The 25,019-nt window shown below is 43.8% G+C and overlaps 1 protein-coding gene across 3 annotated transcripts in view; it reads left to right on the top strand.

Moving 5' to 3' along the window:
• The window catches only part of CDCP1 (CUB domain containing protein 1), a 64,619-nt gene that overhangs the window by 10,982 nt on the left and 28,618 nt on the right, over window positions 1-25,019 (top strand). For all 3 annotated transcript variants that reach the window (XR_010155582.1, XM_001147144.8, XM_009445340.5), the window contains exons 2-3: window positions 17,487-17,696; window positions 23,652-24,014. Coding sequence is in view for 2 of the 3 variants with exons in the window: in XM_001147144.8 (XP_001147144.1) it covers window positions 17,487-17,696; window positions 23,652-24,014 (573 nt within the window). In the remaining variant the exon portion in view is untranslated. The remainder of the gene's footprint in view (window positions 1-17,486; window positions 17,697-23,651; window positions 24,015-25,019) is intronic.

The following is a 25,019-nucleotide window of genomic DNA, read 5'->3' as shown; positions in this document are numbered from 1 at the left end:
CTCCAAATTTTCTAGCTTGGGTTTTGTTCGAAGCCTCCTTTTCCTCCCTTGACAATAGCTGTTAGCAGTAGGGCCAACTTCTACTGTAAGGAAGGAATGCAGAAAGTGCTCTGCCCCACAATCTCCCTCCCTTTCAGGAAGAACCATCTGTTTTTTTTTTTTTTTTTCCATCCACCCACACAATGTGCTTTGGAGCCAAGCTTCTCAAAACCCATCTCAGCATTCTTGGTGCCTCAACTTAGTTTTTCATATCTCTGAATTTTTGGTATATTCATCTTAAGATCACTGGCTGGTCCCAACATTGACACTGTCTTGTTGCCAATAATGACCATCCTAGTTGATGTAACGCCTTCCGTAATGACTGTCCTTGTTCTTGTAACTTAATTGTGATGCCCAAACACCTTTTATAATGGCTGTCCTCGTTGACTTAACACCTTCCACATCAATACCTTTTACTGCAGTCACCCTTGTGAATGTATCTTCTACCATGACTATCCTTGTTGATATAGTATCTTCTATAATGGCCTTCCTCATTGACATAACACCTTTCAAAGGTAACCAACTTCTGATGTAAGTTATTTTGGAGAATGGTCTGTAATGGACATCCTCATTGACATAACACCTCCTGGAAGCTGCCCTGGGCCGTCTGGGTGAGGAAGGCATGTGTCTGGCCCCAAAGATCTCCTGGAGTGTGCCGGGTTGTGTTGCTGATCTGTTTATCCTGGGCTGCCTGGTTTGCTGTGGAATCATGTTATTTACCTGGCTTGTGGTCGCTTGCAAGGGCTTCATTCAGAAACCTGTTTGCCATCTCAGGCTGTGTGGTTTGCTCTCCCATCCCCCACTTTAAGATTGCTGGACACAACAACAGCAACAACAAAAATGGTGTTAATCCCTGCTCCCTAAAACAGAAGGTTTAAACTGAGGGATGTATTTCTGGTTGGCTGCCCTGGCCTCTGGGATGGCAGTACACCCACACTCCCCAGTCAAGTCCCCTGAGTGATCAAGAGGTTGGGGCTTTGCAGTTAAGAAAGAAGTAGATCTGGGCCGGGCGCGGTGGCCCGCGCCTGTAATCCCAGCACTTTGGGAGGCCAAGGCGGGGAGATCACGAGATCAGGAGATCGAGACCATCCTGGCTAACACGGTGAAACCCCGTCTCTACTAAAAATACAAAAAATTAGCTGGGTGTGGTGGCAGGTGCCTGTAGTCTCAGCTACTCAGGAGGCTGAGGCAGGAGAATGATGTGAACCCGGGAGGCGGAGCTTGCAGTGAGCATAGATCGCACCACTGCACTGAGACTCCGTCTCAAAAAAAAAAAAAAGAAAGAAGTAGATCTAAGGCCTCAAAAACATGGGTTTCTCCCCTTGCTCAGTGGGGAAGCTGACATCCCAAATGGTCACTTCCTCTCACACCCTGGCTGCCGTGGGTGGGTGCTGCAATCTGTCCTTCCAGGGCAGCAAGAAAGGAGCAGGGAGTGAGTCAGCTGGTGGTCATCCTTCAGACCACAGTGAAGCAGAGGATGGATTGCTGCCAAAGTATTGGAAGTAAAGGCAGTGACGGAGGTGGTGAGGACATCGAAGATGGAGGAGGAGCAGATGCTCTTCCTGATTGATTGCCCAGGGCTTGTGATTAATGAGGAAGAGTTTGGGGGACTCAGAGGCAAGATTACAGGCCAAGGAAGGGCCCACGCTAGGGAGAGACTTCCGTCTTGGAGGGCTGCTAGCCTCTTTCCTACCGACAGAACATTTTCTGGAGCCACTGCAGCCCCCTCACTAGTGTAAAGGGAAAGGTGGACAGTCAGAGTGGTGTTTAGGACAGAAAACTCCAGCACTCCTCTCTGCTGCTGGTGTTGAATGGTACAAGCTGAAACGCGTCTCTTACCACTGCTCTTCTCTAGCTGGGCTTCAGGGCAAACACTTGGTCCCAGCCAAGCTCTCTTGGCCATATCATCACCTTCTCTCTGACCCACTTATTTGCCTCCCTCCTGTCACCTTCCAGTACCTGGACGTTAAAGTTTTACAGTAAATCCAATGTTTTAGAAATCCTTGTTGATATAATATTTTCATAAAGGCTGGCTTATCTATATAACACCTTCCATCTGGTAATTCAGCTCAGAAGGGGAGGCTCAGCATCCCAAACAATACTTTGTATTTGTCCAAACTTCTTTCCTTGAGCAGCTCAGCAGGTCCTACAAAAACCACCCCATCTTTCCCTGCCTGGTACCCCATCTAGTTAAGAGTTCTGTATTGGTTTTCTTCTTTAAAAAAGTATATATATTTTTTCTTTCTTTTTTTTTTTTTTAGACGGAGTTTCACTCTTGTTGCCCAGGCTGGAGTGCAATGGCGCAATCTGAGCTCACTGCAACCTCCACCTCCTGGGTTCAAGCGATTCTCCTGCCTCAGCCTCCCGAGTGGCTGGTATTACAGGCAAGTGCCACCACGCCCAGCTAATTTTGTATTTTTATCAGAGATGGGGTTTCTCCATGTTGGTCAGGCTGGTCTCGAACTCCTGACCTTAGGTGATCCACCGCCTCGGCCTCCCAAAGTGCTGGGATTACAGGCGTGAGCCACCATGCCCAGCCAAGAGTTCTGTATTGGTTTTCTATTGCTGCATACAAATTGCCAGAAACTTGGTGTCATAAAACAACACCTGTTAGCTCACAGTTCTGTAGGTCGGAAGTCCAGAAATGTACAGCACGGGTGGGTTCTCTGCGCAAGGTCTCAAAAGGCTAAGATCAAGACGTTGTCAGGCTACATTCTCCACAGGAGCTTGTGGTGCTCTTGTGAGCATGTTGGTTGTAGCAGAATCCAGTTCTTGTGGCTGCAGGTCTGATGTCTCCCTTTCCTTGCTGGCTTTCAACCAACACTGCTCTCAGCTTTCAGAGACCACCTACATCCCTTGTCATGTGGACCCCTCCATCTTCAATACTAGCTACAGAGACTCTCCCTTATGTTGAATTCCTTTCACACGTCGACTCCTTTTCTCCAGGAAAAGCCCAGCCTATTTTAAGAGTGCAACTGATTAGGCCAGAACCACCCAGGATAGTCTTTCTTTCCTAAAGTTAACAGTACTGTTCAACATGGTCTAATCAGGCGAGTGATATCCCATCCTTCCCACACTCAAGTGGAAGAGATTCTACAAGGATGTGAGTCACTGGAGGGCATCTTAGAATTCTGTCCACCACTGGGTGCCATGGCACAGAGGCTTTGCCCCCTCTGTCGGAATGGTAATGATCATGGCCATCAATCACTCTTTGAGGGCCTGCCACGTGCCTGGCTTTGCACATGTGGTCTCATTCCAATGCTTGTAAAAGCTCTGCACGGTTGATGTTTTTAGCCAAATGCTGCAGATGAGAAACTTATGGTTCAGAGAGGTCAGGTGGCTTCTAGTGGCCCAGCCAAGTGACTGAAGTGATGAGGCACAGAAGACAGGGAGTATTACACATGTGAGGTCAGGTGATGGGGGCCGCAGAGCAGGTCTCTGTCTTAATAGAACCTCCTCTCCTGCTGCCTTTTGCTCCTCCCCTATGAGTGGATTTTCAAAGCTGCAGGCTGAACTAACCTAGAGCTGAACATTTTGGTAGTGAAGTGTTTCCCTACTACCACCCCACCCCGTCTCTAGTGTTATCCTTTCAGGGATGACAAATGGTAAGGTAGAAATAGCCGGATGTAACCTTCTGGAAAAGCTCATTTTAAACTGAACTTTATTTTTAGTTTAAGCAGCTCATGGCTTATGTTCAGACAAGTAAGAACGTTTTCTTTTATATGTCTTTTTTTTTTTTTTTGAGACGGAGTCTCACTGTGTCGCCAGGCTGTAGTGCAGTGGTGTGATCTCAGCTCACTGCAACCTCTGCCTCCGGGGCTCAAGTGATTCTCCTGCCTCAGCCTCCCGAGTAGCTGGGATTACAGGCATGTGCCACCACACCTGGCTAATTTTTGTATTTTTTTAAGTAGAGACAGAGTTTTACCATGTTGGCCAGGCTGGTCTCGAACTCCTGACCTCAGATGATCCGCCTGCCCTGGCCTCCCAAAGTGCTGGGATTACAGGCATGAGCCAGCACACCCAGCCTTACATGGCTCTTAATCGCCAAAAAAATGCAGTCCTGTCAGAACATTTCTCACAGGCCTGCCCCCAGCAGTGTCCCTTATTCAGTGCGTGGCCTACAGAGACCAAAGTAAGGTCTCTGAATGTAGTGGTCAATGGGCTGCATTATGTGCTAACCAGCTTTTCACTTATCAGGGAAATCCTTATTTTTCGTGACCTTTTGCCATCTTTTGAGTTTTCTAGTCATTGACATCATTTTTGTTTAAACAAGTTTCTCTCCCTCCCTTCCATAGTAATCCAGGGGATTACTGTGAATATATATGAATTTGAGGCTATGTAGTTTTAGTCAACTTTTGGTTGGCATCCAAATTAGTAATTAGCAATTAATTCTCACCTACATTATGCTAAATGAAATAAGCCAGATACAAAAGGACAAGTACTGTCTGATTCCACTTAGATTAGTAGTCAAATTCATAGAGACAAAGTAGGATGCTGGTTACCAGGGTTGAGAGGAGAGATGGGAGTTATAATTTAATGGATACAGGGTTTCTGTTTAGGATAATGAAAACATTCCAGAGGCGGATGGTGGTAATGGTTGCACAACAGTGTGAATGTGCTTAATGCTTCTGAACTACACACTTTAAAACGGTTAAAATGATAAAGTTTGTGTATGCATATTTTACTATAATAAAAAAGCAAAAAGAAATATTTGCAGGGTTTATTTATAGGTGCTTTTTTCCCTTTTCTATTTTATTGAGTTGGGTTTTTTTTTTTTAACCACAAAAAAAAAAAATTTTTTTTAAAGAAGTGAAGCATAGGTCAGGCACGATGGCATGCACCCGTCATCCCAGCATTTGGGGAGGCTAAAGCTTGAGCCTAGGAGTTCAAAACCAACCTGGGCAACATAGGAAGACCCCCGTCTCTACAAAAATGAAAACAAAAAAATTAGCCAGGCATGGTGTCATTCGCTGGTGGTCCCAGCTACTCAGGAGGCTGAGGTGGGCGGATTGCTTGAGCCCGGGAGGTCAAGGCTGCAGTGAGCTGTGATTGTGCCATTGCACTCCAGCCTGAGCAATAAAACGAGACCCTGTCACTGAAAGAAAAAAAAAAAATGAAGCATACCTTCCAATTCTATGGCTAGCTTTGTAAATATACTATTGGTTTCTAATGCTAGACTGTCTCTGCTAAAAAGGAAGCCTTGACACACTAGGAGGCTCCTCCCCTTACAAGGCCCAGGGACAACACCTGTAAGCAACTCCCCTGAGCATAACTCACTGCACTTAGGGTTCAGATCATGAGGAAGGACCAACAGGTTTTTCTCCTCAATTTTCAGAGTTGTGCAAACAACAATTTGTTGTAACAAGAACCGTGAAGCCCTGCAAGAACCTAGTACCTTGAGGGCAGACTGAACCATCTGTGGATGAGACCTTATGCCCAGGACCTTACAGGCACAAAGATCGACTCAGAAGGGGTTTGGTGTATGTCCAGAAGGATGGCGGGAGAGGAGCTTCTCAGCATCCAAGAAAGTTTCACATAGCTAGCAATGGTTTTACTGAGTTTTAAGAATTGTTTTATTGTGGCTGGACACAGCCTCAAGCCTGTAATCCCAGCACTTTGGGAGGCCAAGGCAGGAGGATCGCTTGAGCCCAGGAGTTCAAGACCAACCTGAGCAACATAGTGATACCCTGGCTCTACAAAAATTAAAAAATTAGTCAGGTGTGGTGGCATGCGTTTGAGTTCCCAGCTATCCAGGAGACCGAGGTGGGAGGATTGCTTGAGCCTGGGAGGCCAAAGCGGTGAGCCAAGATCACACTACTGCTCTGCAGCCTGGGTGACAGAATGAGACATTGTCTCAAAAAAAAAAAAAAGTTGTTTTATTGAGACTTAAGTACCCAAATCTTAAGCGTATAGCTGGATAATTTTTATGTGTGTGTGTGTGTGTCATATTGTGTGTGTGTGTCTTGTTACCAAGATTTGGAACATTCTAATACTGCAGAATTTTCTCTCTTGCCCCTTTCTAATCACCTGCCCACCTTCCCCACCCCAGTTTCACTATTCTGACATATAAGCACAGATTGGTTTTGTCTTCTTGAACTTGATATAAATAGGATTTATATCAAGTCTTTTGTGTGTGGATTTTTGTTTAACCACCCCGCTGCTGACTTTTTGTCAGAAGAACTTGAACAACTATTTAATCTCTGATGGCAAGGTTGGACCATTGGAATGAGGTACTCTGGGGGGAATACTAAAGACACTGGAAATTCAGTAACTTCTAAACATTTAGCAGGTGAGGGAGGGGGGCTGTGGGCCTTTGTGTGTGTGTCCCTGAGTGTACATACAGATGGGTTTTTTAATCCACTCCTTTGATTTTTCTCCAGCCATCCTTGTGATCCTCAGTGACTTTCATGGTCCTTGTGACTCACACTTCAAGGTTTAACAAAATAAATCTTGTTAACATTTCATAAAATGTTAATGCGATTTAAAGTAGCCTTGTGGCATTTTAGCATCTTGCATGAATTATTTACAGTGGTCATAAGGTGAGTTATATTTGTTATTTAATTCTGCAATTCCCATGTTCAAAGTCTGTTATTATGCAGCTTTCTTACCTCTGTGGTCCTCTTGGAAACCATTCCTTCACCGATACGGTGTGATTCAATCTGGAATTAAATGTTAATGTCCGTGTTTTGGATTGACAAGGAGCCTTAAGATGGCCTCAGTCTCAGAGGGGTTTATACGCAGATGTGTCCTTTTGCTACAGACTGTGATATACACTGTGACCCAGACAGGGCCACCTCTCTCATATGGCATGTGTCTTTGATCATAAAAGGGAAAAATGCAACAGAAGAGTTTGGATGGTTCTGTGCAAACCTGTCACCACTTTAGAAAAATGATTCAAAGCATAAGCTCTGCAGAAAGTGAACTGCTAGCATTGCTTTTGAGGAATGGTTCAGTTACTTTAGAAAATAAATAACTTGGCCAGGCACAGTGTCTCACGCCTGTAATCCCAGCACTTTGGGAGGCCAAGGCAGGTGGATCACCTGAGGTCAGGAGTTCCAGACCAGTCTGGCCAATATGGTGAAACCCCGTTCTACTAAAAGTACACAAATTAGCCAGGCATGGTGGCGGGCACCTGTAATCCCAGCTACTCGGGAGGCTGAGGCAGGAGAATCACTTGAACCTGGAAGGCAGAGGTTGTGGTGAGCTGAGATTGTGCCATTGCACTCCAGCCTGGGCAATAAGAGCAAGACTCTGTCTCAAAAAAGTAAAATAAATAAAAGAAACAACTTGCATCATCACATATCATTTTCTTTCTTAAGGACCTTGAGAATTAAGAGTAGGGAGTGAATGAATGTACAAAACAGTCCCGTGTTGATAAACTGTTCCAACAAGTTGGATTGACTAAGCGTGCACATGGTTCTTTTTAACGTTGCTATTGGAACTTAATTTTACTCTCTTCTGTAATTAATCTAAGAGCTGTGGAAATAGTAAACTATTTTAATGGGAACTTTGTGTCTCTCTCACTGAGGGGGTGGGACCCTGATGTCTCTTGAGCCCTGAGGTCACTGGACATAATTCTGGAAGTTGGAGCCCGGCCTTGTTCATCTTTGTATGCCAGCACCTGGCATGACAGTAACTCATGGCAAAATGATCTTGAGAGATGTGGCCAGAGTCGGCCTTCATCAACATTTTGCAGCAAGTTGTCTCTGCACTTCCCACTTGCACTGTGCATGCCCTTGTCCTACTCCCTCGGGCCTTCTTCCCTGCCCTGACTTCCCAGTGCAGTCCTGTGTCTCAGGCCCACTGCAGGTGGGAGGTTGTGCTTGATCACTCCCCAGGTCCTTTCTTGATAACTAGGGTCTATGTCCAATCCTTCTTGGGTGTTAACTGATCACTGCAGTGTTTAATGTGGTCCTTTCCTTTGGAGAGCCTGTAATGGCAGAATGGCAGAATGGCAGGCAAGTTCTTGTAGCCACCTGTGGCACAGTATCTTCAGTTGGGAGGTGCACCTGCCGTTGGGGTTGGGGAATGGGATGGTCACCTGCCCTTTCACCCATCCCTTTCTCCAGACCTGCAACAGTAGCCTGAAAGCATTTCCTCAGCTTGGCCTGACGGCTGTACCTTGCCCCAGCTTCTTTCTAGGGGAGTCTGGTAAGCAGCCATCATTTCACATCCCTTTACTTCTCAGAGGGAGAATGAGAGATTTGCCCTGCTGTCTTGACAGGCTCTTTCCTGAAACCAGCCATGGGAATAAGGTGGAAGGAGTGGGGTGGGGAATGGGGATTGGCAGGTCCTGGCAGGTCCTACTTGACTTCCAAACCAGTGGATGAAAGGCTTTACAGCTCAGATACCCAGAAGGACAGGTGGGGGTCTCTTTTAGGAAGAAGCATTTCCTGCCAAGCCAAAGCAGAAGCCTGGTTGAAATTGACTCAAACTTGCATCGGATTTTCCCATGAGTCTCATTGACAGCTGTCTAGAGAAGTGAGTCCTGCAGGCCAGGGCTTCTGTAGCATGCTTTTCTGCTAAAACTTGGCACTGGCCTTTCATTCCCAGTGCTTTGTTCTAGAATCATGGCTGCTTTTCTTTTGCCACTAACTCAGCCACATTAACCTCCCATGCCTACACCCCCCGGGCAGACCTCATGAAGCTGTGGAGCCATCAGCAGTGGAACCATGCCAGTTCCCTTTCTTAGAACCTTACACCTGGCACTGCCAAAAAAGAACAATACAAAAGAACAACCACGCCCCAAACATTTCAAATTCTGTGGAATTTAAATCTTAAGCTTAAGTTCCAACTATACTTTCAAATTACTTTGACATGAAGGAGGATTTGCAGTAATGCAGTGTGCTTGTTGGACCATTTAAAACAAATATGTTTTCCTTTTGATATCCTAGAAAGCCAGCAGCTTGGAAATACTTTATTCTACCTTGATTGACTTTGTTGGTAAGAACAACGCACCATCATCAGAAAGTTCCTGGTTGTGTGTGGAATTCTTCGGGCGGGGCTAGCTCTGCTGAATAGTCATTTATCATGCCCCGGGCACCGGTGTCAGAGCTGGGACGCAAAACTTGTCTCTACCTCTTATTAATCATATATGCCTGGGTACATTACTTAACCTACCCAAGCCTCAGTTTCTTCATCTGTACAATGGGGTTTAATATTAGACCTACTTTATGGAGTGGTTGTGGGGATTTATAAATATTTATAAACATATGCACGGGGCTGCCTAATATTAAGGAATCATTAAATGTTTGTTGTTGTTACTATTTAGACAGGCCTGGTGTCTAGATTCCAAAGGTTTTTCTCCCATCCAAGAGAGAATGATTAGCCCTTGAAATGGCAATTCATGTTCTAGTTCTTTCTTATGTGAAGGTGGAAATGAACTATTTCCAGGTAGGCAGATCAGTGGTCTTCCTGTTGTTGGCAAGACTTACACCTCAATTTACCAGTCTGTAAATGGACCCAGCCAAGTCAATGACACATGGATTTTGAGTGTCTAAACCAGTTGTCTCTCTATGCCTTTAGGCCTCACTGCCTCAGGTCCACTGGACTAGGAAGACTCCAAGTTTGGCGATGTGACTATCTGGCACCCCCACCCCTCCCATAGCAGGCACTGTTAGAATGAATTCTGTTGGAGGTGACTCCCCACTTCTTGGAATCAGCCAACAACTGCATTCACTTAATAAGAATGGCAGTTTCTGTCACCTCCAGGGTAGACAAAAAAAAGAAACAGAGAGAGAGAGAAGAAGGAAGGAAGGAAAGAAAGAAACAGAGAGAGAGAGAAGAAGGAAGGAAGGAAAGAAAGAAGGAAAGAAAGAAACAGAGAGAGAGAGAAGAAGGAAGGAAGGAAGGAAAGAAAGAAGGAAAGAAAGAAAAGAAAAGAAAGAAAGAAAGAAAGAAAGAAAGAAAGAAAGAAAGAAAGAGAGAAAGAAAGAGAAAGAAAGAAAAAAAGAAAGAAAAAGAAAGACAAAGAATGGCAGCATTTGCTCCTCTTCTGCTAGGTAACTTGACCAGCCTTGGCAGCTTCTATGAGGGCAGCTCATTGTGGTACCCTGGATGGGTGGAGACTGCAGAGGTGCCAGGGTTGAACCAGAATGTCCCAGCTGCCTCCTGAGCTCAGCAAACTTGGAGAAGGGAGGTCACTTCTCTGGTCTCAGTGAGGGTGCTGGAGTCACATGAGTCAACATGTAGAAGGGCCTATTAATAGCCAATGATCAGGGCCAGGGCCATGGCTAGGTGAGGCAGATAAGGTGTGCAGAATTTAAGGAGGCACTCATACTTGCCTCCTTAAGTGGCACTGCCCTGACAGTGAGTGCCTCCTTAAGGTTTGCCTCTTCAGTGCTTTGCCTGCCTTACCTAGTCCCCACCCAGCCAGCCAGGACTGTAGGCTTTAGACTCAGAGCCAAACTGCTGCTATAGTTGTCTGCTTAACACCCTTCAATGGTGCCCCATCGCTGCTAGTAGTAGTTGTAATATGCTATCATTGATAATATCAACAATACTAACAGCCAATATTGATTGACTACCTGGCACCATTCTAAGCACTTTGTAGGTATTAACTCATTTAGGCCTTACAGGAATTTCATTATTATCCTGTTTGCAGGTGAGGAAAGTGAGGCACCAAGAAGCTAAGGAATTTGCCCAAGGAAGCACATCTGGGTGAGCGGTAGAGCCAGGAATTGACCCCAGAGAGTTTGATTCTGGAATCTGTACTCTTCACCACCACACCAAGCTGCTAAGGTGTGCTGGTCCCAGTGGGTGAAGCCCAAACTCCATGGCCAACAACCAAGCCCTTTCCCACTTCTCCAGCCTCCTCTACCCACCCAAACAAAACTCTGGCCAAATCAAACTCCCCAGAGTGGCTCCAAGGAAGCCATGATTTTCATATCTTGGCATCTTTGCACCTGCTATTCCTTCCATCTGTCCTTCCTGACAGTCATCTCACAGTTCCTGGTTGGCACACTCATATCCATTCTTTAAGACCCATCTTAAGTCATACCCCTTCTGTGAAGCCCTCCTTGACCACCACCCCCAGATGGTTGATAGCAGACCCTCAATGTCTTCAGAGTACCTTGAAGTTCCCTGGTGTCCTAAAATTACTATTTGGGTCTAATGAACAGACAGGCAAATGTTCATTCAATGTATGTGAATTCAACACTTGCTCCCTGCAGGTAATAAAGGTTGGGAGAAATCATTGCAATGGTGTGTGTGTCCCTTGGGGTGGATATGAGATAGGGTATAAACTTGCCAATCTGCTGGACATCCTGGGGCTCTCATGGTCTGCACATCCACAATTTAATGAAACATATTTTGCAAACCTGGCCCCTAAAAGCATATCATGACTTATCTGATGCTCAGTCTGAAAAGCAGGGATCTGCTCCATGGATGGAGGAAACACCAGCTGCTGGACTTGTTGAGAATGGAATGTTGGTCTGCAATGTGACCTCTTCCTAAGAGAGGACAGGGCTATTTTGGCCATAAGTGGAACCTGACTCACATGCAAGCCGTGACTGAGCAGCCACAAACTTCTTGGTTTCTGAGTCTGCCTCCCTTGGCATCCTGGGCACTCCTCCAGGGCACCATGCATCTTAATATGTATCTCCTGGTGCCTAGGCTGAGCCCAGCCCTGGCTGGGAGCTTCTCAGTCCATCTTCCTTGGACAGAGAAGGTGAATGAGAGCCGAGTCCCACAGGCAACCACACCCAGAATTGAGGCAACTTGTTCCAATTCGTCCACAAATTTTAGACGGGTTGCCAGTTATTTTGCCAGTCTTTTAAACTGTATTTGACAGATCTGGGAGAAAAATGACTTCCTGGTGTTTATCACCTGGAATTCCCTCCCCTACATTAGTTTCCCTTACTAGAATCGAGAATTGCAAAGAAATAGGATGGCAGGGAGAAGAAATAACAGGGATGTGTGATATGGTGATTAATGAATGGTGAATCATGAATGATGATTAAAACAAATGGAAATTCTTCCCCTAACCCTGCCTGCCCAGGAAGGAGCTGGTGAGGCAGATGCTCACAAAGGTGTCCTAATAAGGAGAGGTCAGGAGGCAGGAGAGCTGAAGAAAAGAGCTGTGTGTGACTCAGGAGCCCAAGCCTGTGCCTTGTAAGCTTTTCCAAATGCCCTAAGCCCAGGAGCCCACGCACTGCTCTAGTGAAAGCTTGGATGCCTTTCAGCCCATAAAGCCTCAAAGTCACACCAAAATCTGGAGCATTTCTAAGTTTCTCTGAACCTGGGTAATGATTTTCTGAAATATTAGACCAGTGAAATACCAAATTCCTGGGGAGGCAAAAGAAAGAGATGTGATCCAAGCATTTGTGATCAAATGAGCTGACAAGTTACTCTACTTAAGCAGTGGGGATTTTACCACTGTTTTTATTGCAGCGAAATAAATGCCTCCAGAGTGGCAGAATTGGTGGGGGTCAGGAGAGAGTCCACATTTCAAGTATGTACAAGGTGTTGAATCATTATCTTCTTGCTCCTGTTCACCCCTTCTAGCTAACTTATTTATCAGTTAGGATGAGGGGGATCATTAAAAATGACAGCCATGTGAGTGATGTGTCCTTGGCTGTGACCCTAGAAAAGAGCCTATAATATAAGTCATCTCCTCCTGTTGGAAAGGTAGCTAAATTCAGCTTTGCCTATCATGTGTCTTTAGCTTAGTTGTTTCCTCTGAACTATGAGCTGGACACCAGGTGGGGGATTACTCAAGCCCAAATTCTCTGGTCTGGTACACCAAAGAATAGTTACAAACTACAGCTGGACAGTAGAACGTGCTGGGTTGATCATCTCAGCCAGGGCAAAGAAACATATTAAGACGTTAAACATCTACCAGGAGTGAGTCATTTAACCCTCGTAAGGTTTCATCTTCCTTGATTGCAAAATGAGTTTGCATGAAAGACCATAAATAAAAAATAGAAACAACAGAAGTAGCATTAGTAATTCATGAAGGAAGGACTGGTATATTCAACGATTAGAGTTGGAACAATGGGCTCTCCATATGGAAAAAAAAGTAAAAGCAAATCCCTACTTCTCACCATGGACCAAAAAAAAAAAAAAATCCCTACGTCTCAGCATAGACCAGTACAGATTCCCAGAGCCCTTGTTACACCTACTAGGGCTTAGAACTTTATCACAGACCATTTGTAGGCCCTTAGTCTAGGCTATTAATTCCCTAAGGGCAGGGACTCTGGCTGTTTTTATCATTAAGTCATTTGCACCAAGTATGTCCCTAGAATACATTATGAACCCAGAAAATGTTTGTCGAATGAATACATCATTTCCAAAATTCTTTAAAAAATGAATTTCTAGGCCAGGTGCAGTGGCTCACACCTGTAATCCCAGCACTTTGGGAGGCCGAGGTGGGCAAATCACTTGAGGCCAGGAGTTCAAGACCAGCCCAGCCAACATGGTGAAACCCCCTCTTTACTACAAAATACAAAAATTAGCCAGGCGTGGTGGCACACCTGTAGTCCCAGCTACTCGGGAGACTGAGGCACGAGAATCACTTGAGTCCCAAAGGCAGAGGTTGCCAAGATCACGCCATCGCACTCCGGCTTGGGCAACAGAGGGAAACTCTGTCTCAAAAAAAAATTTCTAAAAGAGATTATACATTTTTCTGGCTGGGCACAATGGCTCACGCCTGTAATCCCAGCACTTTGGGAGGCTGAGGTGGGTGGATCACCTGAGGTCAGGAGTTCAAGACCAGCTTGGCCAACATGGTGAAACCCCATCTCTACTAAAAATACAAAAATTAGCTGAGCGTGGTGGCACATGCCTTTAGTCCCAGCTACTCGGGAGGCTGAGGCAGGAGAATAGCTTGAGCCCAGGAGGCAGAGGTTGCAGTGAGCCGAGGTTGCGCCACCGCACTCCAGCCTGGGCAACAGAGTGAGATTCCGTCTCAAAAAAAAAAAAAAATACAGATTATACATTTTTCTTTGATTGTCATTATAAAAGAATACCTTGCCATATACCCAGAATTATTTTGGGTACTAACCTGGCCAAACAACAGAGAAGAACTGAGTGGAGAGATTTTGGTGAGATCAGCTTTGGTCTTCTCTGAATCTAAGTTAAAGAGATTTAAAATATTACATATACCTAGGCTCCCCCCAAAATATTATTAAACCATATTTTAACTGTGGTAATGATTATTCTTTTATTAATTTATTACATGCCTACTTTGTGTGAAAACATGATCTTTTGAACACTTTTTCTTTTTATTAAGGTATAGCTTACATAAAATAAACATCATCAATTTTAAGTGTACAGTTTGATGAATTTTGGCATTTGTATACAAGGTGTAATCACTGCTATCGTCAAGATACAAAACAGTCCCCTCACCCTGCACGGTCTGCTTTGCCCCCTGGTACTCCATTCCCTCTCCCCATCTCTAGCCTCAGGCAATGCAGCTCTGCTTAGCGTCTAGCACTGATTTAAAATAATGATCATAGGGGCAGGAATTTTTAAATAAAGGATAAAAAAGCTGACAGAAGGGGAAATGGGAATAAGAAAGAAATTGGTAACATCGCTAGACGGGCTGTAGCCTCAGATTGGACTCAGCTTCACTTGCTGGTGAATTAGCCCAACTTGGAGAGACTGAGGGCTCCAAGAATTTTTTTTACAAATAACACAGTTAGACGTTTTCATGATTACAGAAAAAGAACACAAGAGTTGTAATATACAGCTCAGATATAAACCTGGCAACTGGGTTTCTGAACATAGATCTGGATTCATTTTTAATCTGACATCTTGAAGAACCCCTCAGCCTCAGAAGATTCTAAATGGCCACACTGCTTGAAGACCAAGCATTTGAGCAAATAAAACTTCTGCCCCTGAGAATGTATTCTCTCTCAAGCTATTAATTAAAAGATGCATAGTCCCTTGTTCTTGCCAGGATTTATTAGCCGAAAGTAAAATATGGGAATGGTAGTATGTCTATGAGAAATTAAATGCGGTGAAGACAAGCACACAGGGACTAATAGTTTTATATGGAGTTGTTTTGGGGCTTAAAACGTTTTGTCTCCTCGTGGGGATCAGGCACTGCCTTGGTCGTGGGGCTACCACTAAAAAATACGGGCAAGTTCCTGCTGCCTCCTGTAGGAGCTCATGGACATCAAGTGCAGGGTTCAGGAGCACTGAGGTGGTGGGGGGAGGGGAGCACTTTAGGTGGGCTGGTCAGGGAAGGCCACTCTGAAAATGTGACCTTTGTGCTGAGACCGGAATGACAACAAGGAGCCAGCTTTTTCTAGAGAAAGCACTTTCGGTGTCAGGACCAGCATGTGCAAAGGCCCTGAGGTGGGAAAGAGGTTGGTGTGTTCAAGAAAGAAGGCAAGACTGGCCTGAACACAGTGACTAAGGTGGAGAGGGTTACACGCAGAAGCCAGAAAGACAAGAAGTTTTGCCCCAAAAATGGAAATCTAAGCACTCTTGCAGTCATAAAACTGGCCATGGCAGTGCCCTGGTGCCCAGAGAGATATGTCATTTCTGAGCAGTAGTTGGGAATTCTTCCAGTTACAAAGTCGCTTCCTACTTACTCAGGTAATAGTCATAGACTCAGAGCTGGCAGGGAGTGTAGAGTTATTCTAGCCCCACCCCTTCATTTTACAATGAAGGAACAGAGGCCCAAAGAGGGTAAAGTTCATACCTGAAAAACCATTCTAAGTGAGGTCAAAAGGCAAACAATAAACTGGGGGAAATATTTACAGTTCATATCACAGGTTGGGAGATCAATTTCCATACTATGTAAGGAGCAGCTGGCCAGTGGGGTTGGAGCAGAGTGTAGAATGGAGAGAGAGGCACAAGAAAAGGGTGACAGAAATCCAAATGTGTGATCACATACAGCTGCTGAGCTGTGGGAATACAGCGTGCTCACTCATGGCAGCTGGCAGAAGTACATCCAGTCTTGTGCAGGCTAGCAGTTATGGTAAAATTATAGCACATGGCTCGTCCAACACTGAAGAGGACTCAGATGTCATTCAGCAGGTGCATGGATAAATAAATCATGGCCTATTCTGTCAATGGAATAGTACTCAGCAATAAAAAGGAGGAAACTACTGACCCATGCAGCAGCGTGGGTGAATCTCACAAGCATGCTGAGCAGAAGCAGCCAGCTACAAAAGAGAAAGTACTATAGGCTTCCATTTGCATGAAGGTCCAGAGCAGGACAAACTCATTGACAGTTTTCTAGGACTTGGAGTGGAGGTTGACTGCAGAGGGGCACTGAGGGAACTTTTGAGGGTGAGGAAAATATTTGTATATCCTGATTGTGGTGGTCACATGAGTGTATACATTTGTCAAAACTCTCAAAATGAGTGAGTCCTTTTTAATGTGTGTAAATTACTGTCAACAAGGTTGATTTTTTAAAAATAAATTTTTACAAGGAGGGAAAAAAGAATAGATGGGAAACAAAAGCTTCTGATTAGATTGCTATTCATTCACTAACTGTTTATCAAGCACCATTTGTGTGCCAGCACGATAACAGATCCCGACCAGCTGTTTGTACCAGAACATGGTGCTACATGAACTGTGAGCCCCTAGGCTCCCTCCACAGGATTTACCTACAGACGATCTTCCCATCATCTGCTGTTCCCAGGCCATCAGCTGCCCGGAGACTCATAATCAGAATCCAAGATAGGGCAGGGGCAGTGTCAGCTAAGGAGAAAGTGGCTCTCCCTTCTTGGTCTAAGAGCACTTAATCAATCACGCAAAGCAAATGGGAAGGAGATTGGGCTTGTTTGTGAACCAGAGCCCTACTCTGACATTTGTACAATTCTGTTTAATAACCAACCCCCACCTCACTTGCTTGATATTGTTTGCTCAGGTGTTTTTTCTAAACCCCAATCTGAGATAATAGCATTGTTTTGCTCTAACTTTCCAAGTTCATTGATACAATATGATTATATCTAATTTCTGCAAATGTTTTTCTAGCCCCCACTACCATACGTACATACATATGTATGTATGTACGTACGTATGTATGTATGTATGTGCTGGGCATATAAAGCACCCAGGGCAAGGGACAGCAGCTCTTTGCAGATAAATGTGTCTCCCTATGATGGATGGTTTCTGTGTGTAGACTTTGTTCTACTGTCATGTTAAAGAAAAGGTGTGGTGGTTACTCTGGTTGTTATTTAATACTGCTCAGATGGGATATCTAACAGCATACTGCTCAAGACATCTAGAATGTGGTATAGTGTTTTCAATTTGTAGAAAAATTAATAATGCAAACAAGAAACATGTCAGTGACCAGCTGGCAGCATCCTGGTTCTTTTTCATTGCTAAGGTCGGAACTGTCATTTTGCACCACCCTTCTTCTCAGAAAAGGAGGGAAGGAACAAAGTTGTCATAGAGGACATCCTCTCTGAACCAGATTGGGGTCAGGGACCACAGCAGTTTGCAGACCTAAATCATCCTGCTTACTTCATTTTCCTTCCTTCCTTCAGAAGCTTTTGAGATTGCTCTGCCACGAGAAAGCAACATTACAGTTCTCATAAAGCTGGGGACCCCGACTCTGCTGGCAAAACCCTGTTACATCGTCATTTCTAAAAGACATATAACCGTGTTGTCCATCAAGTCTGGAGAAAGAACAGTCTTTACCTTTAGCTGCCAGAGTCCTGAGAATCACTTTGTCATAGAGATCCAGAAAAATATTGGTAAGTAGACACTTGTGAGCTGTTTGACAATGTCTTTTAAATGTCTCTACACCTCCCTGACTGTCTTTCCCATGCTAAGTCAGTCTCTAATGCTAGAGAGCTAAGATCTATTCTGAAACTCTACAGTTTTTTAATATAGCTCTGATGTGGCCAGAGTTCTAAATGCGTTACACAGCTTAATTTGTTTAATCTTTAAAACAGCCCTATGAGAAGTTCACAGAGAGAGGAACTTGCCTAAGTGGGCACAACTAGTAAGCAGAAGATCAGGAGAAGAACCCAGGTACTCTGGCTTTCAAGTCTTTGCACTTAGCCACTGTGCACATAGGCTCTTCAGGCAGCGCTACAGAAGCCCACAAGCTACAGATCTTCAGTTCTGTGATGCTCATCCTGTGTGCTAAAAATATCTGGCTGATATGGAAGACAAAAGAATCAGAAGGTTGAGGAGAGGCCGGGCATGGTGGTTCACACCTGTAATCCCAGCACTGAGGAGGCTGAGGTAGGCGGATCCCTGAGGTCAGGAGTTCAAGATCAACCTGGCCAACACGGTGAAACCCCGTCTCTACTAAAAATACAAAAATTAGCTGGGCATCAAGACCAGCCTGGCCAACATGGTGAAACCCTGTCTCTACTAAAAACACAAAAATTAGCCAGGGGTGGTGGCAGGTGCCTGTAATCCCAGCTATTCGGGAGGCTGAGGCAGGAAAATCACTTGAACTCGGGAGGCACAAGTTGCAGTGAACCCAGAACACACCACTGCACTCCAGCCTGGGTGACAGAGCGAGACTACGTCTCGAAAAAAAAAAAAAAAGTTGAGAGGATAAAGATAGAGCAATGGATCCATAAGACACAGTGGAAGAGACGGCTGCTTTGGAGAATGATGGAGTTGGGTTTGGCTTCAAGCTCCAGGGCTACTACTCATGTGACCTGATCACATGACTTTAAGCAAATTATTCAACTGCGTAATGCCTTAGTTTTCTAGTCTATAAAATAAGGATTATTGTACCAAACAAGAGAGTTGTGAGGATAAAATAAAATAATGGATTGAAAAATGGATGACACATAATACTTAAATAAACTATAGATATTTGGTTTTATTATTCATAATTTGAGCTTGGGATAGAAGATTGACATAGGAAATAATAATAATTAGGTAGGGAAACATGCATTTATAATTTCTCAATCATTTTAAGGGGGCCATGTCAAATAGGATGACTAGATGTATTAACAAGAATAAGAGCACTATTTGTCATCCAATCAAAGCCATACCTTAGGAAGAAGGAATTCAAAAGTAAAAGGAGAAATTGAAGTATTAGAAATCAATTTTTAAAACTACACTTAATGACTAATACCAAGACCTAGTTCTCTGCAGACTAATTAAATAGACAAATCCCTGACTAGTCTCATGGAAAAAAGAAAGAAAATACAAATATACAGCATTAAAGGTATAAAAATGGACTTAACAATATATACAGAGACTATTTCTAAAATTGTAAGAGACTGTGTATAACGTTTTCATCATAAATGTGAAAATCCAAAGGAAGTGGATGATTTTCAAAGAAAATTTAATGGGCTGGATTGACTCATGGAAAGGTAGGAAAACTGAATAAATAAATAACCAAGGAGGGGATTGGAAAAAATGCCCGAGACAGGGGAGAACAGTTTGGGTTAGTTAGAGATGATTTTACAAGTGAGTTCTATAAAACTTCAAGGAGCAGATAATTTCTATGACATTCAAACCATTCTAGAGACAGGTTGGCAAACTTCTTTCAGATAAGGTCCGATAGTAGGTGTCTTAGGCCCGTGAGCCAGGAGGTTTGTATCATGTCACAGCTCCTCAACTCTGCTATTACAGAGTGAAATCTGCTGTAGACGATATACATAAACCACCTGGCAAATCAGTTAATGTGATGCTTTGCATTATTAGGTTAGAGAGGAAAAAACTACATATGATTATCTCAATAGATGATTTTAAATGTCTTTTTTTTTTTTTAACGGAACACAATGGCTCCTCAACTCTTCTATTACAGAGTGAAATCTGCCGTAGATGATACATAAACCACCTGGCTAATCAGTTAATGTGATGCTTTGCATTATTAGGTTAGAGAGAAAAAACTATATGATCATCTCAATAGATGACTTTAGATGCCTTTTTTTTTTTTTTTACAGAACAGTATGAACATAGATTTTAAATGTCTTTCATAAAACACTCTTAGTAAATCAGGAATGGAAGGTTATTTTCTTAATTCAATAAAGAGCATCTATCAAGAACTGATAGCAAATACCATATTTAACTATCAGATATGGCAGCATTACCAATAAAACAGGCAATAACATAAGGAGGCTTATTATGCATGCCCTTGGTCACCATTATTCAGAATCTCTAATTAAATATATAGAGATTATCTTAATAAGTACATAAAGTATACGAAGCAAAATATAAAATTCTGTTGAAAGACAAAAGAGAAGACTTAAATAAATGGAAAGATATGCCATGTTCCTTGATAGGAAAAATAAATATTTTTACAAACAATTAGCCAGGCATGGTGGCACGTGCCTGTAGTCCCAGCTACTCGGGAGGCTGAGGTGGGAGAATCACTCAAACCCAGGAGGCAGAGGTTGCCGTGAGCCGAGATTGTGCCATTGCACTCTAGCCTGGATGACAGAGTGAGAATTTGTCTTAAAAAAATTAAAAAAAAAAAGAAATACTAAGTATTTTTAAAGTGTAAATTCTCCCCTATATTAATTTATCAGTTTAAGTCAATTATAATTAAAATTTTAATGAAGCTTTTACAGAGTTAAAGAGAACGTTGATATATTTAAGAACGCAGTGGAATGGTGTGTTGCTACTAAGAGAATGAAGTAAGTTTGTGTATTTGACATAGAAAGATGCCCAAAATAGTTTTGTTCCATTAAAAACAATGCAGCTTATAGTAGGACAATAGTTTATATAGTTTGATGCTACTCTATTAAATACACACATGTGCACATGCACACTTACATACATGCACACAAACATGCACACACAATCATACAGAACCCAAAGTCTGGAGGGATAAACTCCAAAACTCCAAAATTCTAACTTTATACTACTCTATAGGGGATAGCAGAGGGGAACAGGTGACATTTTCTTCTTTCTACTTTTCTGTACTTCCCCGCCCCACCCCACCCCACCCCCACCTTTTTTTTTTTTCTGTCACCCAGGCTGGAGTGCAGTGGTGACCACAGCTCACTGTAGCCTCAAACCTCCTGGGCTCAGGTGATCCTCCCACCTCAGCCTCTGGGGTAGCTGGGCACACACCACCACACCCACTTGTCTTTTTGTTTGTTTTTAAAACGACTGTACATTACTTTTATAATCAGTTAAACCAATAAAGTGACTTCCACTTTGAAAAAGGAAAAATGTAACAAGTGACACATTTCACAAGTCAAGCCTTTGAATGCATTCAGTCTCTCAATCCTAGGATGCCCACATGGCTTACTATGTAGTAAAAACCCATGCTCACAACTTTTGAAAATGATATGAAAATATCAATTTCTAAAATAATAAATCTAGACACTGAATCAGGTCCAGTGGTCCACCTGCCCTTCATTGCCTTTTCTGAACAATCATTCTGAAATCAGCATCAGATAAAATTTGATGTCTCCATTCTCATCTCTTCTTGAATAGTTCCATGAGAACTAATGAAAGTTGGCTGAGCGTGGTGGCTCATGCCTGTAATCCCAGCACTCTGGGAGGCTGAGGCAGATGGATCACCTGAGGTCAGGAGTTCAAGACCAGCCTGGTCAACATAGTGAAACCCCTACTAAAAATACAAAAAAAATTACCCAGGCATGGCAGCACACACCTATAGTCCCAGCTACTTGGGAGGCTGAGGCAGAAGGATCACCTGAACCTGGGAGACAGGTTGCAGTGAGCCAAGATGGTGCCACTGCATTCCAGCTTGGGTGACAGAGCAAGACTGCATCTCCAAAAAGAAAAAAAAAAAAAAAGAGAGTTAATGAAAGTAGAAATCTGCTGGGGAAAATGAGTTTATGAATCACTTCAGAAATAATACTTCTCCATCCTCTGGACAGGAATCATTTTAGTTATTTAAAATGTTTTCACCAGACAGAGTACAGGAGAAGATTCTGAGGCATGCCAATCATTTTGACTACTCTTACCTGTGTGTTCATCCTAAAAAACAAAGCTCTTAGCATCAAATGAAAAATTCCTTTCATAACCTGACTCTCACAGTGTCACATGGCTGCTGACAGAGCTGAGGCTGGGAGATGGGGCTTTTTGACTCCAGATTTTACTATAGAATTAAATCAGAATCCCTGGGATGGTCCAGGCATGTGTAGTTTTTAAACGGCCTGCAGGTGAGTTGTAGGTAGAACCAGAGCTAAGAGTCACTGCCTTACTAGAGTTAAATGTTTCCACAAGAGTACAGAACCTAGCCAGAGCCAACTGATGTTGCCCTGGGCACACGAGGTGTGCGTGGAAAATCACTTGAGGTCAGCTTTTGAAAGAAAGAGGTGGCTTGATATAAACATTGAAGTTTCCATGAGCTCCTAAAATAGGAACTACCTTTACCAACACGCAAAGTCTAATTTTAGTCACATTAGTCACCATGTTATCTAACCCTGTGTTATTGGTTAGACAGCACAGCGCATTGGCAAGAAAGGGTTGACCAAACACAGCCTGAGCTTTCGTCCTGGGATCTGGAATTGCCGTGTACTTGCTGCAAGTGCCAGCCCAAGTCACCTGGATCCACAGCTGCTTTGCAAAAATTAGAGGTCTGGCTTGGATGACCTCAGAGATCCAAGACTGATCTGAAATTCTCCATAATTCTATTTTGAGTGGACAATACTTTCAAATACCCCAATAGAACAGCAGTAAAGATTCACAAATTATTATTATGGAGGCCAGAGTCTATCACACCTTTCAGATGCCCCCTGCTCAAAACAACAAAACCTTAATGTTACATTGCCTACTTTCTGTTTCTTCCCCTCACTTTCCTCTTGTTTTCTCTTTGATAATATTTCTTGCTTTGTTTTAAAAGGCTTAGGAAACAAATATATCAAAGGATGTTATTAGCTGTTAGCCTTAAAAAAAGAAATTCAACTGCAGTGGTTATAAAATATCAGCATTAAGGCAGTGCAAGAAGAGAAATGGCGCCGCCAGATTCCAGCTGTCCAGGGGAGTTGCACGTTCAGAGTATATTTGCTATGTTGATGAATGTGTTGATGGGGAAACCAGTTTTAAAGGATGGATCTTGGCACTGTGCTCTACAAATTGTGAAATCGTGACTCTCTTAGTACAGGAGAAGTAGGAGATCCCAAAGCACAGACTCTGCTACAAATGCCTTCCTTCTGGCTTCACCCACTGGACCCCAGGAACTTAATCTGGAAATCACAGTAGTTAAGAGATGTCTCAAGTCTGGTGACCTGGAAGCAGAGCCTGAGACAGGATTTTTTGTTTAAGTCAGTGATCAAGAAAGTGCTCTCAGAAGTGAGGAAAGCAGGATAGAGCAGGGCACGTAGCTGAATGCAGATGCGGTTTTAGCTGAAGAGTAGCCTCAGCCTGACCCCATGGGGAGCTCTGGAGTATGAATGGCATACCCAGGTTACGTCACTTGAAGCAAGGAGGTCAGACTTTTTAATTCCTGCAGAAGGCCATTATTGGCTGTAGACAGCACCTCTCCCTTGGGATGGGCATGAGGGGCTGCAACACCTCTCAGGCTTTTCTGGTTCAAGACAGCTCCCCCGAGCTGAGGCACTTCCCTGAAGGAGGGTACATCTGTGAGCCATGGCCACTAAGACTCACAACAGTTGGGGCCTGGGTGCCCCTGCCTGGTAAAGGCCACCTTGGGGGAGCCCCAAAGAGTCTACTACAGGGGGCTGAGTGGTGGAGGAGGAGTGGTGTGGGGCCTTGGAGCATCTGTGATCAAAATTGCTTCTGTGACTGTTTTTCAGACTGTATGTCGGGCCCATGTCCTTTTGGGGAGGTTCAGCTTCAGCCCTCGACATCGTTGTTGCCTACCCTCAACAGAACTTTCATCTGGGATGTCAAAGCTCATAAGAGCATCGGTTTAGAGCTGCAGTTTTCCATCCCTCGCCTGAGGCAGATCGGTCCGGGTGAGAGCTGCCCAGACGGAGTCACTCACTCCATCAGCGGCCGAATTGATGCCACCGCGGTCAGGATCGGAACCTTCTGCAGCAATGGCACTGTGTCCCGGATCAAGATGCAAGAAGGAGTGAAAATGGCCTTACACCTCCCATGGTTCCACCCCAGAAATGTCTCCGGCTTCAGCATTGCAAACCGCTCATCTATAAAACGTGAGCAAGCCCCTCCCCGCTATCTGATTAGGTTAAAACACACAAGATCATCATTGTTCTAGGTCAGAAATGGTCAAATGTCAGCAAATCTCTAATACTCGATATAAAAACCATAAAGGAAGATCTAGCTCTCCTATAAGTGACATGGGTCACGCATTCCTAGTGTGAACCCCCTCTTCTCTATTAAACAAACGGGGTGATTCTCTTTGTCCTTTTTGCATGTGATACTTGTTTTCAAAAAAATGACAAGGGATTGGTTCTACAGACCCACCTTGATTGCTTCATTTCTAACTTCTTTGTCTTCCATCTCTTTCACATTTTCTGTAAACGTATCAGTGATGTGCAGAGCTCACTCACACTGGCTCATAAAAGCTGTTTTTTGTTTTTATTTTTGTTTTTGTTTGTTTTGAGAAAGAGTCTCAGTCTGTGGCCCAGGCTGGAGTGCAGTGGCACTGTCTTGGCTCACTGCAACCTCTACCTCCAGGTTCAAGCGATTCTTCTGCCTCAGCCTCCCAAGTAGCTGGGACTATAGTCGTGCGCCACCACACCCAGCTAACTTTTGTATTTTTAGTAGGGACGGGGTTTCACCATGTTGGCCAGGCTGGTCTCGAACTCCTGACCTGAGGTAATCCTCCTGCCTTGGCCTCCCAAAGTGCTGGGATTACAGGCATGAGCCACTGCACCTGGCAGAGAGCTGACTGTTAAGTGTTCAGGCATTTTGTGAGCTGATGTGAAACAGATCCGTTAAAAAAAATAGAATTAAATTAACATAATTAAATAAATTATTTTTAAAACAAAGGTAATAAATACTCAAAACTCATCACTTCCTAATTATTTCACTGTTGCCTGTGCTTTCAGGGTTATTTGTGTTGTCGTATCTGTATGGAGGGAATAATATAAAGGTGTGCTACTGCCCAACTCCACATTCAGTCACCTGGTGTTGGTAGCTTGAAATCAACCGTGGTGGGATTATTTACATCCACTATGGAAGTGGGCAGACGCTAT

Source organism: Pan troglodytes, chromosome 2 (genome assembly GCF_028858775.2).
Source record: "Pan troglodytes isolate AG18354 chromosome 2, NHGRI_mPanTro3-v2.0_pri, whole genome shotgun sequence".
Taxonomy (NCBI): Eukaryota; Metazoa; Chordata; class Mammalia; order Primates; family Hominidae; genus Pan; species Pan troglodytes.
This window is presented reverse-complemented; position numbering and strand designations above follow the sequence as displayed.